This window comes from Amphiura filiformis, chromosome 1, assembly GCF_039555335.1.
Source record: "Amphiura filiformis chromosome 1, Afil_fr2py, whole genome shotgun sequence".
NCBI classification, from domain to species: Eukaryota; Metazoa; Echinodermata; class Ophiuroidea; order Amphilepidida; family Amphiuridae; genus Amphiura; species Amphiura filiformis.
In genome coordinates, this window is record NC_092628.1 from 88673073 (window position 1) to 88689625 (window position 16553).

General features: G+C 35.4%; 1 protein-coding gene across 1 annotated transcript in view; it reads left to right on the forward strand.

The window, feature by feature from the left end:
- Positions 1 to 16553, forward strand: part of LOC140156599 (probable aconitate hydratase, mitochondrial) — a 151235-nt gene that overhangs the window by 26518 nt on the left and 108164 nt on the right. Inside the window, exons 16-18 of the mRNA XM_072179540.1 lie at positions 575 to 697; positions 1469 to 1624; positions 2414 to 2511. Of these exons, the coding sequence (XP_072035641.1) occupies positions 575 to 697; positions 1469 to 1624; positions 2414 to 2511 (377 nt within the window). The remainder of the gene's footprint in view (positions 1 to 574; positions 698 to 1468; positions 1625 to 2413; positions 2512 to 16553) is intronic.

A 16553-nucleotide genomic window follows, 5' to 3' on the forward strand; every position in this document is an offset into this window, starting at 1 on the left:
AACCACAGTTTGCAATGGTGCAATATAGCAATGTAAATTTTTCAGATGTTATTCTTTTATTCGTATTGTGCCTGCTAAGTTTTCACCCTGCATCTTTATAGCAATTTATGAGCACAGGACAACATGGGTGTCAAGGGATGGTACATAGATTATGTCATGATAAGGAAAATTATATGAACATTGAGTTTTTATGATTGATTGAGCATTAGTCAAGAATAAGAGAATGAAGATATATCATTTGAAAATTCCAATGTGTAACCAAATATTGTGAGAATGTAGACATGTAGAGAATGCTGGAGACACCGCATGATCTGTAAGTCTTTTCGTTAAAGTTAGAATCATACTGGAGGTGATACTTTTCTAATCAAGTACTGATCATATCAGCATGTGTCTGAATTAGAAAATTGCTTTAAAAGATTCTTATCATTTCTTGATATTGTAAAGGTCACAACTGCCCTTGCCTGATCAGCAAGAAAAATAATAGTAAAACATTCCATGAAAGTACAGATCACTATAGGCCTTGTCTTAACAGGAAGACTAATCTTTAACACAGGCATTTTTTCTTGTTACACAGATTACAACAGCTCTTGCCTTAGCAGGAAGCTTAGACTTCAACCCACTTACCGATGAATTGGAAGGAGCTGATGGCAGGAAATTCAAACTCAACAGTCCTTATGGAGATGAGCTTCCAAGCAAGGTATTTGCCTTCGTATCAATATGATTACCCATGTCAGAATTTGACGGCTAATCTTGGAAAAAAATGTTCATGATTGTCAAAACCAAAGATGGATTTGTATTGTGAGATAAGACTGATTTGTGCTTCATGTATGAAACCTCACAATGGCAACACAAATATTGTTGTGCATATACCTCTGTTTAAGGGCATGCAAACAGGATCGCATTTGGCAGGAACGTTTTTAACTTTATTTTCTCTCTCTATATATATATATCAAAGTATCAAAGGCGAGTATATGAAAGTACATATTTTGGGAAATTAATCAAACTGTATCTTCAAAATTATAGTAAAATTGCCCATGTTTAAAAGCGGAACAGGATTTTCCTGCCAATTCTTTTTTTTTTTGAATCACCAAATATTTTTTGAATCACCTTAACTATGCTTACATATCCAATAATAAAAATTACATGATGATATTATTTATCTAGAGACAAAATTCTTGTTACTACTGGATTTGTTCCATTAACCGCCCATGCCTCTATAAGCGCCCACCCAGTGACTTTACAAGTAAACTGATAATAGTTTATTAGTAAGGTGCAAATTGGCGACAGAAATTGAGAGAAGTTATTTTTAGGCACGAATTCATGCACCTCAAAATATCCTATAAAAATATTTCTTCCATATTTGTAGATAAACTTTTATTCCAAACATCTGGCAAAATCTTATCTTCTAGTTCAGCTAAACTTGCCTTTTAACATTTATTTGTAACTTTTTGTTATTTTCTGTTTGCAGGGATTTGACCCAGGACAGGATACTTTCAAGGCCCCTCCTGCAGATGGTACCTCGTTACACGTAGATGTGTCACCTGAGAGCCAACGTCTTCAACTTTTGACGCCATTCCAAAAATGGGACGGTAACGATCTAGAAGACATGACTATCCTTATTAAGGTGAGTTGAGTGGGTGCAATGTGCAAACTTTAACATGGAGAAACGCTTAGTTGATGGTCAGTTCAATTCATGTAGAAATTTCTTTCCCCAAAAGACCTAATTTGTTTTGGTGTTTTGGGGGAAAAATCCATAGGTCAAAATTTTCAATTGATTGTTGGCTTTTCATCCCAGCTACATACACTTTAAGTACATATCATTAGATTTAGAAAGTTTACTTTGAGGACTATTAAAAATGTTGAAAATTTTTAATCATTTGCCATAAAATGTGCGAAAATTTCGAGAACAAAAACAAAATTGATATCAGAAGGACATTCTTATTCAGAATGCAATTCGATATGTCTGATATACTCTCATGTTCCACAAAAATACTGTCCACGCGTTCATACCTCAGCCCTTAAGCATCCGAGTTTTTAGTCGCACTGTACAGCACCTTCATCTATTTCTTGCACCTTTAGTGTTTTCTGCACCGCACTTGCTCCATGGTTGTGATAATACTCTGCAACGGAGGATACATCTCCCCACAAAGAAACTGAAGAATTTCAAAAGGATTATTGATTATTTGAGTGACTGTTTACGAAGCAATTATCACATGTGATACATCATCTTAAAATTTATTTTTGTACGTTGTAACTAATCCAAAATCTGTTATTGTGGATGGTCACAAATTATCATGGCAGATTTGGAAAAAGGTTACAAGGACCTTAGAAGTTGAGCGTGATCACTAATTTGAGTTGCTTAATTTATGTAAAAACTCTTGACTTTAACAATTATTATGCTTGTATGTTGCAGGTAAAAGGAAAATGTACAACGGATCACATCAGTTCAGCCGGACCATGGTTGAAATACAGAGGACATCTGGATAACATCTCTAATAACTTACTTATCACGTAAGTGTCATATCTAGGCTTATTTGGGGGGGGGGGGGGGGGGGGGGGGGGGGGGGGGGGGGGGGGGGGGGGGGGGGGGGTGGGGGGTGGGTGGTGTGAACCTTCACAGTTGGAAACTCCACACTTGATAGCATCTACAAGTGTATGTGTGTGGAGGGGGGAGTTGTGTATGGGGACATTTACTTGATGTTTTATAATCGCCATGGATATGCATTATGCACCAAGCTCAGGACATCCACAAAGAGATTGCAAATAGTCAAAAACAATTTTAAGAGCTTAATTGAAAAGTTTTATGACTTCAGTGTATGCTCATGATATTGTAACTGAATTTGGGAATTTGCAACATAAACAACACCTGCAGTTACAGGTGTAGGGTGAGTACAGACATAATAGTTCACTGTAAAGTGAATAAAAACTTCTTAAGATGTCCATGGTAAGGTGATGAAAACTCCAGGTATTTCTGTCCATTTTGCCTGTGGTTATGTGTGCAGTAACTGCTGCACTAATTGTATATGGGTTACTCCAGTTGAAATACATACAACCCCTATGGAAGACATGACCTGTAATCTTCCACACAGGGGGTGTGAATGGGTGACTGCATTTGTCAGGGATGGAAGGTATCACCTTAATCTTCCACACAGGGGGTGAGAATGGGTGACTGCATTTGTCAGGGATGGAAGGTATCACCTTAATCTTCCACACAGGGGGTGAGAATGGGTGACTGCATTTGTCAGGGATGGAAGGTATCACCTTAATCTTCCACACAGGGGGTGAGAATGGGTGACTGCATTTGTCAGGGATGGAAGGTATCACCTTAATCTTCCACACAGGGGGTGAGAATGGGTGACTGCATTTGTCAGGGATGGAAGGTATCACCTTAATCTTCCACACAGGGGGTGAGAATGGGTGACTGCATTTGTCAGGGATGGAAGGTATCACCTTAATCTTCCACACAGGGGGGGTGAGAATGGGTGACTGCATTTGTCAGGGATGGAAGGTATCACCTTAATCTTCCACACAGGGGGTGAGAATGGGTGACTGCATTTGTCAGGGATGGAAGGTATCACCTTAATCTTCCACACAGGGGGTGTGAATGGGTGACTGCATTTGTCAGGGATTCTAGATTTCCTACAATTGTAGGATTTCTACTTTTTGTTAATTCAAATTTCTGCATTTTTATTTATTTTTAGCCTGTTTTGAGACTTTATAGCCCAAATTTGCACACTTTTTCAGACTTTTCCTGCAAAGTCACTTCAGGCCGCTATCATCCCTGATACATATTCTGTGTGGGAGATTAAGAGTTGGTCTTCCATAGGGGGTGTATGGATTTAAGCCAGAATAGCCCTAGACACATATAATTACCTGATCACTTCATATGCATTACAGAGGTATCTGAACACCTTAAGCTGACACCCTTTTAGAAAATGTTTTCTTAGTTATATGCATATTTAAAGCACACTAGCAAAAATCGTTAAAAAGTACATCAAAAGATATGTTCCAAACTAAGCGTGGGCTAAGCTGCCTTACTAATCTTGTTTTTAGATCATAGACAACATACCTTTTGCTACAAGCAGACATAATATTTAGCTTTCAAAAGTGCATTGAACATTATGTTCAATATAGTACATTGCAGATGATACAAAGTTGAGGCTCAAGCCATCTACGTAATTAGGTTTGTGCTACTTCTGCAAGCGTATTTCAGCTTGCAACTATTTGTATAGTAAACTGTGTAAAGAGGCACTTATCACTTGCAATCTTTGCATCTATCAATAGACTGTAACATGAGGATGTTTTCCTCTCTTATATGTAGACATTTCTAGTTCTCTACACATCACCTGCAAGCCAAAAGAAAGTATTATTGAAGTACCAAGTATTATAGAAGTATGTTTAGTGGAATGTTGTTGACTTGGAACTCATGAATTGAATTCACTTTGGGATGACTTACACCATTAACTTCAAATGTCAACAGCTTAGATACATTTTGAGATGCAGTTGACCTAACTAATTAAGATCATAGATTATTGTAGATGACATTTTAACCTATTACATGGTTGATGTGAATGAAGTACTTTCCCACTTGGTGTCTATTACCACCAACACAATGATACAGTTGAAATGTGAAGCCAACATGATAGCCTGTAAAGGGGCTTGTTCTGGACAGGTGGGCAGTGTTTTCCCACTTGCAATGACAGGTGATCTGCTGGTGGGATAAGTTGCACTATATTCCAACAACGGATATCTGACTCGCCTTTTTCAGTGGACACTTTCTGTGTCCATTACTTGCCACTAAGAGGCCAAAGAAGTTAAGGTGTTACATTATTTGCTGGTCTCCTATAAAATCCTTATAGCAAGGTAACACAAGCCATCTTATTTTCTTCCAATTAAGTTGATGTCTATTAGGTCTGTTAAAAAGAACAAATTTGAGTCAGATCAGGGACTTTGCTAGTTGTGGGGATCTGTGTGTGTGTGTGGGCAGGCAGGGAAATTTACACCCGTCCGGTCGCCAGTGGCGAGTAAATAGGCCGGTCGAGTAAAGTTTTAAAGTCACCAGCCCGACTGGCGAGTAACATTCAAGGCCTAACTGGTGCATGCATGATGCTCCCAGGCTCAGAGTACAATCTGACTAATCTTGTTTATTCCTTGATTTACATAACCTTGAAAAAGTTGGAAGTTCAAACAAAATTATATATAACATTCGTCCGAAAAAATATGATTATCATTTTATCATTTATGATGTTGATGGCCCTCTGTACGCAGCGTTTATTTATACCACTCGATCGTCGATCGCTTTACGCAAGCTTACAACATGCAAAAAACGATGTCCACATGATATGCTGCTAGCGACGCACATCATTTTTGTATACCGCATTGTTTTAGTTTCGACTCTCTCTCTCTTGAGAGGGGCCAACTCAGCCAAGGGCCTTAAATAAAAGTGAAGTCTTTTTCCAATAAAATAATTTCCAAGAATATTTCCAACGAGCTTAGAAAACACAAAGCAAATCTTGAAGTTCATAATTTGTTTTTCAAAAGGAACAAATATAAATCTATAGGCCTTCATCATCTCCCGCTGAGTATCGGCACAGGCCCTTGCAACTCCTATACCAGCGCAATATAAAAAGGTGTGGACACCATTCATTTTCCGACATTTAATTCTTATTTGTTGAGTAATTAGTCATAATTAAAAGATCAGTATGGAATTACTGTAATTATTCAACTATAATAATGCGTGTATATTTTCCAATATTTTTTAAGTATTAATATTAATATATCACCCCCATCAGGTGAATGTAACATTCCAAAACAATTTCTCATTCATATGGTAATTAGAAGTAAACAAGAGGCCCTCACCAGAAATAAACAAGCAAAACTAGAGAAAAAAAAGGTAAAATATTTTTAAAACGTAGAGGCCTAGTTTGGAGGTAGAAATTGTTTTAAATGTATTTTGGGATCATTTAATAGATTTATTGCCAGCAGTTTAAGGAAAAAAATGGCGGTCTGGTCTTTAGCTTCACACTCGGCTGACACCATGTTTACTTGAAAGTAGGCCCTGAGTAGACCTATATAGTGAAGCATTTTGCCAAATCAGGGATTTGCAGCAGCCACTTTGCATCACAACATTCCCTGTCAACATGCAAAGAAAACATTTTCAGAGAATTTGGACCTAAATTAATGTCAGTGAATGTTTGTTAAGCTTTATGAATGTAAGAAATTCTGCAGTTTCAGACGACAGTTTCAGAAAGTGAGTGGCTTGATTGTGTTGATTACAAGGAAAGGTGTTTGTACTAAAATATTGCGTGTACAACTTCAGGCCAGGCCATGTCCTACTCGTCAGACTAACATGGCTGCTGCCGCATTTTATATCATGTTTATGCTGAAGAAATGGACCCACGAAAAACTGCACTGATTGCAATTTTTGGTGGCCATGATTATCGGATGAGTACAATTTTGTTCGGACGGGTAAATTATTTGACCTGCTCGCCCGATTGGCAAGTGGCAAAAAAAGTTAAGATCCATGCCTGTGTGTGGGGGGATACATACTGACCCATTGGTGCGATATCTCCATCTTTGGTACACTGGCATGTGTGATGTCAATAGATGTGTGGTCAAAGGTCATATAGTTGTCATTTAACACATTTCAATTTTATGTTTATTCTTCACAAACCTAACTTTGTGTGATCTCATAATCCGGCTAGGACACATTTTTTTATGAACTATATTATTTACTAATCTACTTGTATACTCTTTAGATATTAAAAAGACAACATATTGCAGGGTTTTCTGTACACATTTAGATATGTGTATTTACACATTCAGACCATGACTTGTTCCCTCAAGGGTAACAAGTCAACATTAGCATGAACAATGTAATATGTATGAGTTCAGGCTCCTTTCTCACTAATTGACTTTGACGTAGGCAATATTCCATAAATCAAATCAGCTGTGAAGCATTTTCACTACCGACTTCTTACAATTAAATTATTTTGGAAAGTAAAGACAGATAATGTATTTTTTTTCCTTGTGGTTTGAATATCAAAAATGATGGCTCTATAGTAAAATCAAAATCATCTAGCATTATCAGTAATGAGGACATACACAATATAAAGTCCTCTACTCTTTTGTTCAGTAAAATTGAGACACACATTGTTAACAGAAGACTTCTAAAATAAAAATAAAAATACCCCCTGGGCAATGTGTTGTACCCATTCAGAGGAAAACTCTTTTATTCAGTGAAATTGAGAAACACATTGTTAAAAGAAGTCTTCCAAAATAAAAATAAAAATACCCCCTGGGCAAAGTGTTGTACCCATTCGGAGGAAAATATCACAATTGGAAGGGTACAAACTAATTGAATGTACCGCTTCACCAAAATGCTAAAGAAATCACTGTTTCCAAGAAATTTAACTCATCTTTTACTTGTAAGAAAATAATATTTTGACAGCCAGAGAAACAGATTTAGAAATTGCATCCAATTCAAGGGCTTAAGGGCATACAACATCTGTGTTAATGAGTCTGTTATCAAGCAGGATGCACTATTTTGAATTATTAACCCAATTTTTTTAAAAGAACTTGGCAAATACTTCTGTAATTCCAAACAATTTAATCTATCAACTATCACAAAATGTATTAGTTTTTTGTAAGGAAAAATACACTCCTCAAAGTAATCAAAGGATCAAAAAATTGCATTCAATATTTTTCAAAACCAAAATTATCTTTCAAGATAAACGTTTAAGTGCCAGATGAAACAGTCATGACGAGACTGTTTATAGCGTTTAGTAGCTCATGGACAAGGTCACATGATATAAAAAGATATTTCGATTAGGTACAAGTATGGTCAAGATAATCTGCATGAAATTTTTTGAACCTTTTTTCTTTGAGGAGTGTATGTCAGGTGTGTTTTTAGCCATGTTGTAATCCTATCTTATTATTTTGATATTAAATGGTAGTATGAATGATTATTCTACTGACACTTATAAATGAGGATACCTTGAATGGCATGATTGATCTACTAAAGATGAGAATACCATGACAGTCGACACAACCATCTGCATTAGTCAAGATCTCAGTCGTAGTCAAGTTCACCAAGATATCTTTTCAACCATGATACAACAAATTTTTCTTTTTGTGTTTTAATTTTGTGGAAATCAATTATTTTGACAAAATTAAGAATGTAATCAAGTATTCTTCACTCAAGTTAAGATTTTTGTGGGTTAAAGAAATTGAGAACTTAAAGAGCGAAATTGGATCAGACAGCAGTGAAACTGGATCAGACAGAAGATATTGTATGCTTAGACAAGTAGACATGATAATTTCAAGTAGACAAATATAATTTGTTTCAACTTAAAAACAAAGGTCATGACCAAAACCGTGTACACAATGTAACCCATCACATCAAAAAAATCAAATTGTTGGACAAGCTTATTTGAAGATAGTAAAGAAAATATGTATGAAACAAAAGAAAATAAAGGAATTTGTGCTATATTTGTTGGTTAAAATCAATATTCTACATCCGACATCAAATTGTGTGAAATATCATGTTAAAGCAAAAACAAAACAAAAAAAACAATTGAAAAAAGCTATTCTTTGATGTTCTGTGGCAATTAGTGGCCTATATATTCTATTAGGTTTTTGTAACAAAATATGCTAATTTGGTACCTAATGAGTATAAATTTGCATTAATTTCCTTGAGTGCAATTTCTTGGAACTTTTAAGGTGTATAGTGATGCGACTTTGTGGAGGAGTTGCAATTGGCGGTCTTGAAATTTTGCAAGGTTTTTGTCGAAAAACTGTATTAATTTGGTATCACATTTGCATCAATTTATTTATTTATTTATTTTTTTAATTGGATTTTTTTTTTTTTTTTTTTCCCCCTAGCTCGAAGTGAAATCACCCTGGTTGAAATGATGCATGTCAAGGTGGAGGCATTGCCAACGATACCGTGTAAACTGAGAACATCAACATTTTAGTTTCTTTCTCTTTTAGTTTTTTAAAGCTGCAAAAGTTATTAATTCCGCAGGGTCCAGCATTGTGGTTCAACAACCGCCCTTCTGTTGGGTACACATAATTATACATGGCATAATTTACTAATCTAGTTGTAACAAACTAATTTATTATGCCAATGTAATTTTGCAAACAAAAGCGGGCATGCTAATGGTGTAGTTAGTAAATAGTGTTGTTTTGCAATGGGCAGAGGTGATGTGTGACATAATTGGGTGACCATCTTTAGATCTAGTCAGAATGTGGACATCAGCTGCATGCTGGACAATCAAACATTTAATCTGAGGAGCAAATGATTTGTGAGATCTATCGACACATTTTGATGTCTTTTTGATAAGAGTGAATAACAGGTAACTATTACCATGCTTTATAATGTGATGAAACTAATTTGAAGAAGCTTACTTTCTTGCTGACAGTTTTGTCAGTGAACCACTGACTTTTTCGAAGCTTGATGTTGTTGTGATGATCCAACAGCTGATGACTGACGGGAAGTTATGTCACTTCCGGTAGCGATGTTAGTCTTGCTAGCAGTCTTCAACAGTGGATCAAACATGTAACTTAGATTGTAGACCCCCTCGTCTCTGTTCATAACTCCTCACCCCCTGCTGATCTGAATTGATTCTTTTAGCCATCTGTTCCAAGGTATTGAAGCATAGACCTGTTGATGGAAGTTGCAATTTCAGGTTTTATATGATGTGAATGTACTGCAATTTTTATTATATTAACGAGCAGCAATCTTGAAGAAAGGGATAATCGGGTATTGAATGCAGGAGTGAGGAGCTCATCAGTGGTAAACAAAATACCACAATTTGTAAAATATTTTGAATGTCATGAATATTAAAATTGAAGCAAAGAATTGTGGGATAACCCTACCCATACATTTTAGGTACCTGCACATTTAAGTGGGTGTTGTACTGAAATGATGCGGTCTTTATAAGAACCTATCCTTGGTGTTACTTTTCATGAAGTATGAAAGAGCTCGGAGACAACCATAACACCTGTAAGTCTATGTAGGTGTGAATGTGTAATGGTGTGAACATACTTTAATGGATGTTTTACTATGATGCACATATTTTACACTTGTAGTGTCCCTACAGCCATTTGAAATCATGCAGGGAGTTGCTTTAGTGTGAGTTTGCTTCGCTTTCAGAGACCATTTTTTTTTTAAACAACAATTTCATTTTCAGGTTTTGAAAAATAAATCCAGACAATTACCCTCCTAAAATCGGTCTATGTCTATGGAGGCTGTAGCAGTACAAGTAGCATTACTTCGGGCTCTGTTGTTATTAGTATACTATCCAGAGAGGTTACACGCTTGGTTGAATGCCTTGCACTATGCGCTTGCTAAGTCCATGAGGGCCACAAACTGCAGCTATGGAGGCTGTTGAGCACAGTTTTTCCTAATGATCTCAAAATTATTGGTCAGTTGGTTCCTTTTGCCGTGATAGGGGAGTATTTTAGTGAAGGTAGATTTTCCAATTTGAAATATGAAGAAAACACAGGATAATCTAAAAATGGAATTTAATCAGTATAAAATGAAAAACTTTTATCTCTAGTTTCTACATTCCTCATCTAAGGGCATTGAACAGCATTTTGAATTGAGCATACATTGAACTTGACTAGGTGTTATAGTAATGATCAGTTTACCCAAGAAGATTGCTAAGATGCCTAGACTCCAAATTGATCAAATTTTGTTCAGGTTCTGCAGTGTTAATGAGCAATATAATGGAAGTAGTATCAGTTGACTTAAAAAGACAATGTCCAGCTTCTCAATCATAAACTAAAATGTTTACCCAAGAGACATTGTCTAGCCTCTTTTAGTGAAATATTTGTTGAAGCCCTCAACTAAGTGCTGCAGTGTTAATGAGCAATGTAATTCAAAGTGGTATCAGTTGACTTTGAAAGGCAATGTCCATCTTCTTAATAAAAAAAAAAAGTGCAAGTTGAAAGTATTGACTACACATAGTTTTGTATATGTTGCTAGCTTTGCTTATAAACTTCCTTAAGATGGGTGGCTTTCTTGATCCAAGATAACATGTCACATATCATCCTATTCTGCATGGTTGAAGGAACTATACTGGATTTTAACTAACACTTTGGTTTTGTTCTATGCTCAATGAAAATATTCCAAACATTAATTCAGTCTAGGTACCCATAAATAAAATTTATTTTTTGCTTATTTTAACTTATACTAGTGGGACACCCGCGCTTCGCACGGGTGCTGCATCCTCGTGCAAAATAATCTGTTTTTGGAAAGTTGTTGCTGTCCTTTAGACTAATGAATGCTCTTCCCTTTTAAATCATCTCACTTGGCATGCTCCAATATTCACCTGAACACATTGTTATATATACTGTGTAATTAAGGCATTTTCCCAGCCTCTGTATTTTACATGGTTGTTGCTGCATCAGTTCTAACATAGGTTGACACATTCCTCCAGGGCATGTTAGTATATTATTGGGGTCTTTTGAAGAGAACTGTGTAACAATGCAAAACATGCAATTTAGATTGAAACCACAGTGTTCAGAGTATATATATGAAACATATTACGATTGTGTTCACTCTGTAAATGTATTTACTGCAGTACCTCCCTGTCTAATTTTTTTGAACTCATACAATGTAGTAGCTACAGGTCTGATTAGATTGATGTACAATCTTTTAAAATTTATTCAGTTAATTTTTGTCAAAACCTGATTTGTTGGTATATTTGTAATGTTTACACATGTATGTCCCAACGTACACCTACTAGTATTTGGATTCAAGAAATGTTAATTGCTTGTAGGAAAGTAGAGCAATTTTGAATTAATATCTTAATAAAGACATTAAATCTCATATAGAACCAGGGATTGAGTTTTAAGGCGTGCGAGTGCGATTCGCACGCGCCGCACGCCTGAAAATACGCCGAGGTGCGATTTTTAGACACCTAAAAAAAAAAAAAAAAAATTTTTTTTTTTTTTTTTTTTTTAAGTTTTTTTTTGGATTTAGAATGTCCCTGAACTTAAGAATGTCCCTGAAATATTTTAAAATTAAAAAAAAAAAAATTACAAAAAGATTTTAAAAAATTATAAATTCATGTTCAAAATAGGCAAATTTATAATTGATGTTCACATTACAACCTATTTGTGAAGTAAAGAAGCATACAAAACAAATGCATTTTAAAATCATTTATAGATTATTATGTGAACATAAGTTACAAATTTGCCCATTTTAAACAAGAATTTATAATTTTTTTAATTTTTTTGTAATTTTTTTTTTTTAATTTATAAAACAAAATCCAGGGACATTCTAAAGTTCCAGGGACATTCTAGGGACATTCTAAATCCAAAACAAAAAAAAAACCTTAAAAAAAAATTAATTAATTAGGCCGTGTAAAATTAATATTTTGGTTCTCGTCCCTCCCTCCTCAATTTCTGGGATTTGTCAGATTTTTTTTTTTTTTTAGATTTTCAATTTTCAACTTTGGAATGATTTATGAAATCTTCATACATATAAATAAGTTTATTAGAGAACATTGGAAAAAAAAAAAAAAAAAAAACACCTCCCTCCCTCATCAATTCATGAAAATCCTCTGGACGAGAACCAAAACATTAATTTTATACGGCCTTACAAATGACACTAGCAATAAGTCCAAAGTCCAGGGACATCTATGCAGTATACACCATTCATTACCCCAGAGCTTAACCATGGCCAGTTAAAAAAGGACATGTATGTTGTCACAAAATTTTGCTAAGTTTTAGCTGAAAATGAAATCATAGTCATACACCAGTTTTGAAAAAGCACACCTTGGTTTATTTAGGTGTGCGATTTGCAGCACACCTAAAAGCACACCTCGGGTTATCCAGGCGTGCGATTTACAGCACACCTGTCACATTGCAAAACTCAATGCCTGTAGAACATCACAGTTAAAGCTAAAGATCCTTGACCTGATTGACAGTCTCATCCCCCATTTTTCCTCATCAAAATTGAGATTTGGGTATCAAAAGAAAGCTTATATTTTTTTCATTATCCCAGTGAAATTTAAGACTCGAGATATGTTTCATTAAATGGTGTGAACAAAAATGTAGTGATTTGTGGTAACCACGTCGGAAGTGTACAAAAATGTATGCATAATATCCTATGGGGCATTGTGTTATACAAGTTTTTGCTTCTCATATCAAAATCGCTGGAGCAATACAACTCAAGATTTCGAAATGGTAGGTACGATAGAAAATAGAACATGAAAAATTGGACCACACCTCTTTAAGCAGCCAGTAACCAGGTTTCTTTCATTTTACTTCATTGGGTTGGCGTAAAACAACCAGAAAACCTTCCTGACAGTTGTTACTAATAATATTTCATAAGGCAAATAAAAGAAGAACAAAATTAAAATTTAAGCAAAATTGTTTATTATGGCTTTAGTGGTTGTATATACTTGAGAGGTGTTTGGTAATATGCAGTAGTGACCATTGTGCTGTGAACTTAGCCAGAACAGGTGGCCTACAAATTGTGGTTTGTTGTTTTTTTGTGTTTTTTTTGCCTTATTTTTAGGGATGAGGCCAGCTCAAGCAGTACCTGTGTCCTCCATTCATTCATTTTGTTAGTAACAAACGGTTGGTAAAACACTGTACAAACTTTCGAGATGTGTGGTGTGTTAGCTAAGACTGTGGTTATTGAGTGTGCTTTGTGCTTTGCACTTGCTTTATGCAATGGCTGTGGATGTACTGGTTTGCTCACATATTTATGTGATATCGATGGCCAGCTGCCGCATATTGCCCTCATTGGTAAGGCTGTGTGCGTCCTATATACAATGCAGCCAAAAAACCCAGTAGGATGTAAACACAGTAAATAGTATGGATGTAAGGGAAATAAGGAGAGAAAACAGGGAGATATTAACAAACATAGAAAAAAGATATAGACCAAAAGAAAGAAGGTTAAAAAGGAAAACCGAAGTTGACAGACATAGACAAATTTACTGTGGTCATGTTAGACATTTTCATGACCCCCCTGCAGAAAAAGGACAGACCATCAGACTGATTCTATTGAGCTTGTACTTATTATTATTATCAGTTAGTATTATTATCATCATTATACTTTACCATTAATAATCAGTCATTTGTATTTCATGAAATTGAAGAAGGTTCTTTATGGGAAAAGTTTTGAAATAACCCCCTCTATTGACAGGAATTGTCAATATTTTCTAGGGTCCAAATTATTGTTAATTTTAGTGCACTCTGCCATGTTTGATTGACAAATCACATTGGACTTGAGTTCCAATAGAGTAATGTGATTGGTTGTTACCAGTGTGGGTGGAACCAATGAGTAATGTGATTGGTCAGTGCATGGATGGTGATAGCTGGTAGAGAATATTGGAAGCATTTTGCACAGTAAATTGGAACTAAATCGTTCTTATTTTGTGGCACCACTTAGCGTGCAAGGGGTGTTTGGCTAACATCCAAGAGGTTACCTACCTTACAACTTCATTGTTGTCAGATCACTAGCAAGAATGTATGACCATATAAGACATAGCTACATTTTTCAATTTACAATAAGGGTTATCTATCTTTATATTAGATTGTCCATAATTAAATTTGATTCAAAAGGACAACAAAGGTTTAATTGGATAGATTTTTTTCAAATACACTTTTGCCTTGTGATTGATTATGAACTGTCCATGACTTTGTATGTGATTGATTTTCATAGAACGATAAGTCCAAGTTCATGGTCATACTTGTCAGCAGCTTGTAGGATTACAAACAAAATATAAACAGGACATGATGCAGAATGACACAACCAGAAAAATTGATGGGAAAGTGATGATCGAAGCTGAATGGCTTTGTGTTTGCAGACAAGTCCAGGGTGATACATTTCTTGCTTAAAAACTAAAATGAAGAGAGCAATTCTTTGTGAAGTAATTCTCTTTAAATATCATGATGTGTGTGGGAAACAGGGAATAGAAAGTTGGATAAGGCCCTTCACATTAAATTCTTTGTTTACTGTTTCAGATTTTTTTAAAGCACAAGGTAATTTTTAATTATTAATTACTTATTATTTTCTTTATTTTGAAATGAGTTGTCACAGCCCAATATGCGGATTTCATTATATTGCAATTATGGTTGATTTTATACATTGATAATAATGCAGGGGTGTTCTTTGTTTGTTCAGCATCATAGTTGGTATGTTCAAAGTAAGAAAGTAGCAAGTTAATGTTATTAAAATGTCATTTAACAGAGAACATGTCAAATAAAAATCAAATAATTAAATATTTTACAATTCTCAATTTTGGATGCGGGAGGGAAACAGTAAACTCAAAATGAATTGTGAAGGGCCTAAACACATAAACCCTCAAGGAGATTTTCTATTTAATACCATGCTTTATGAGTTCACTAGACAAAATGTGACATGATCTTGTCCATTCTAGCCAACGGTAGGAGATGTGTTATTGAGATAGGGGATGTGATCAGGTATAAATGAAGCCGGATGTTGGGGATATTAAGGTATGATCAAAACAAGTACTTTATTCAACTAATAAGGGCCTGGAGTGAAGGTCTTACAAAGTCACTCCAAGAGGGGAGCACTTATAATAATGTATTATATTCTGAAAGTCACATTGGATATTTTGCATCCAAAACAATGTTGTAATTTCCAATACTGGATGTAAAATTTTGTTAAAGGTGCTTATGAAGGGAGGGCCCTACATATGTAAGTTTAATCTGATATGTATCTCTTTGTTTTAATGTCCTAATTACCGTTAGTTTTTGGCACACTTTTAACTTAAAGTACATGTAGTTTACAGGGGCCATACAATTCCAGGAACAATTATGTGCGTTAAGGACAATTTCCTGTGTAAAGTACAGAAGTACATATACTGGAACGCGAGTTTGCAGACAAATGCCCATCATTAATTAACAGACAATTTCCCCCTGGAGCTGTGGGATGAATGCTTGTTTCGACAGATGGACTTAATATGGACTCTGGTTGGTTCTGATATGGAATATTGTTGTTAATTCTCAGGCAAATGTGTTTGCCTTTTGGTGTGTTCATAGTGACTGCCTACTTCACAGAAGCACTCATCTTGGCCATCTTGGCAATCAGCTGCTTAGTAACACATTGTGTGGCATGAAAAGTTTAATCTTTTCATGTTGTGCTTAGTTTACAACATCTTAGGCTTGCGGGACACACTTGGAGCTTTCAAATGTACATGTTGTGTCCGAAAAATAAATGTGGCAACAGTAGTAGAGAGAAAAACACACAATACAAACAAACTAAACACGATAAATGTGAGAAAAATGGACACAGCACAATTTTTTCAACATGCAGTGGATTGTGCTATTTTTACACCGGTATTATTTTCAACATGATATATTTGAGTGTGCCTGTTAATCATGATACATCAATTTTCCATATGTCCCCCTTTGGCTCTAGTGGTTCATATTGTATTACACATATAATATTTCATCTTTCTAGCCCATGGACTTCATTAAGTTTGTAATATATAGTAAAGAACCCGAAAGGAAATAGAACATACTAAAACCAAGTCTTGACTTTTTGGCTTCTGGTAAAGGTAAAGGTC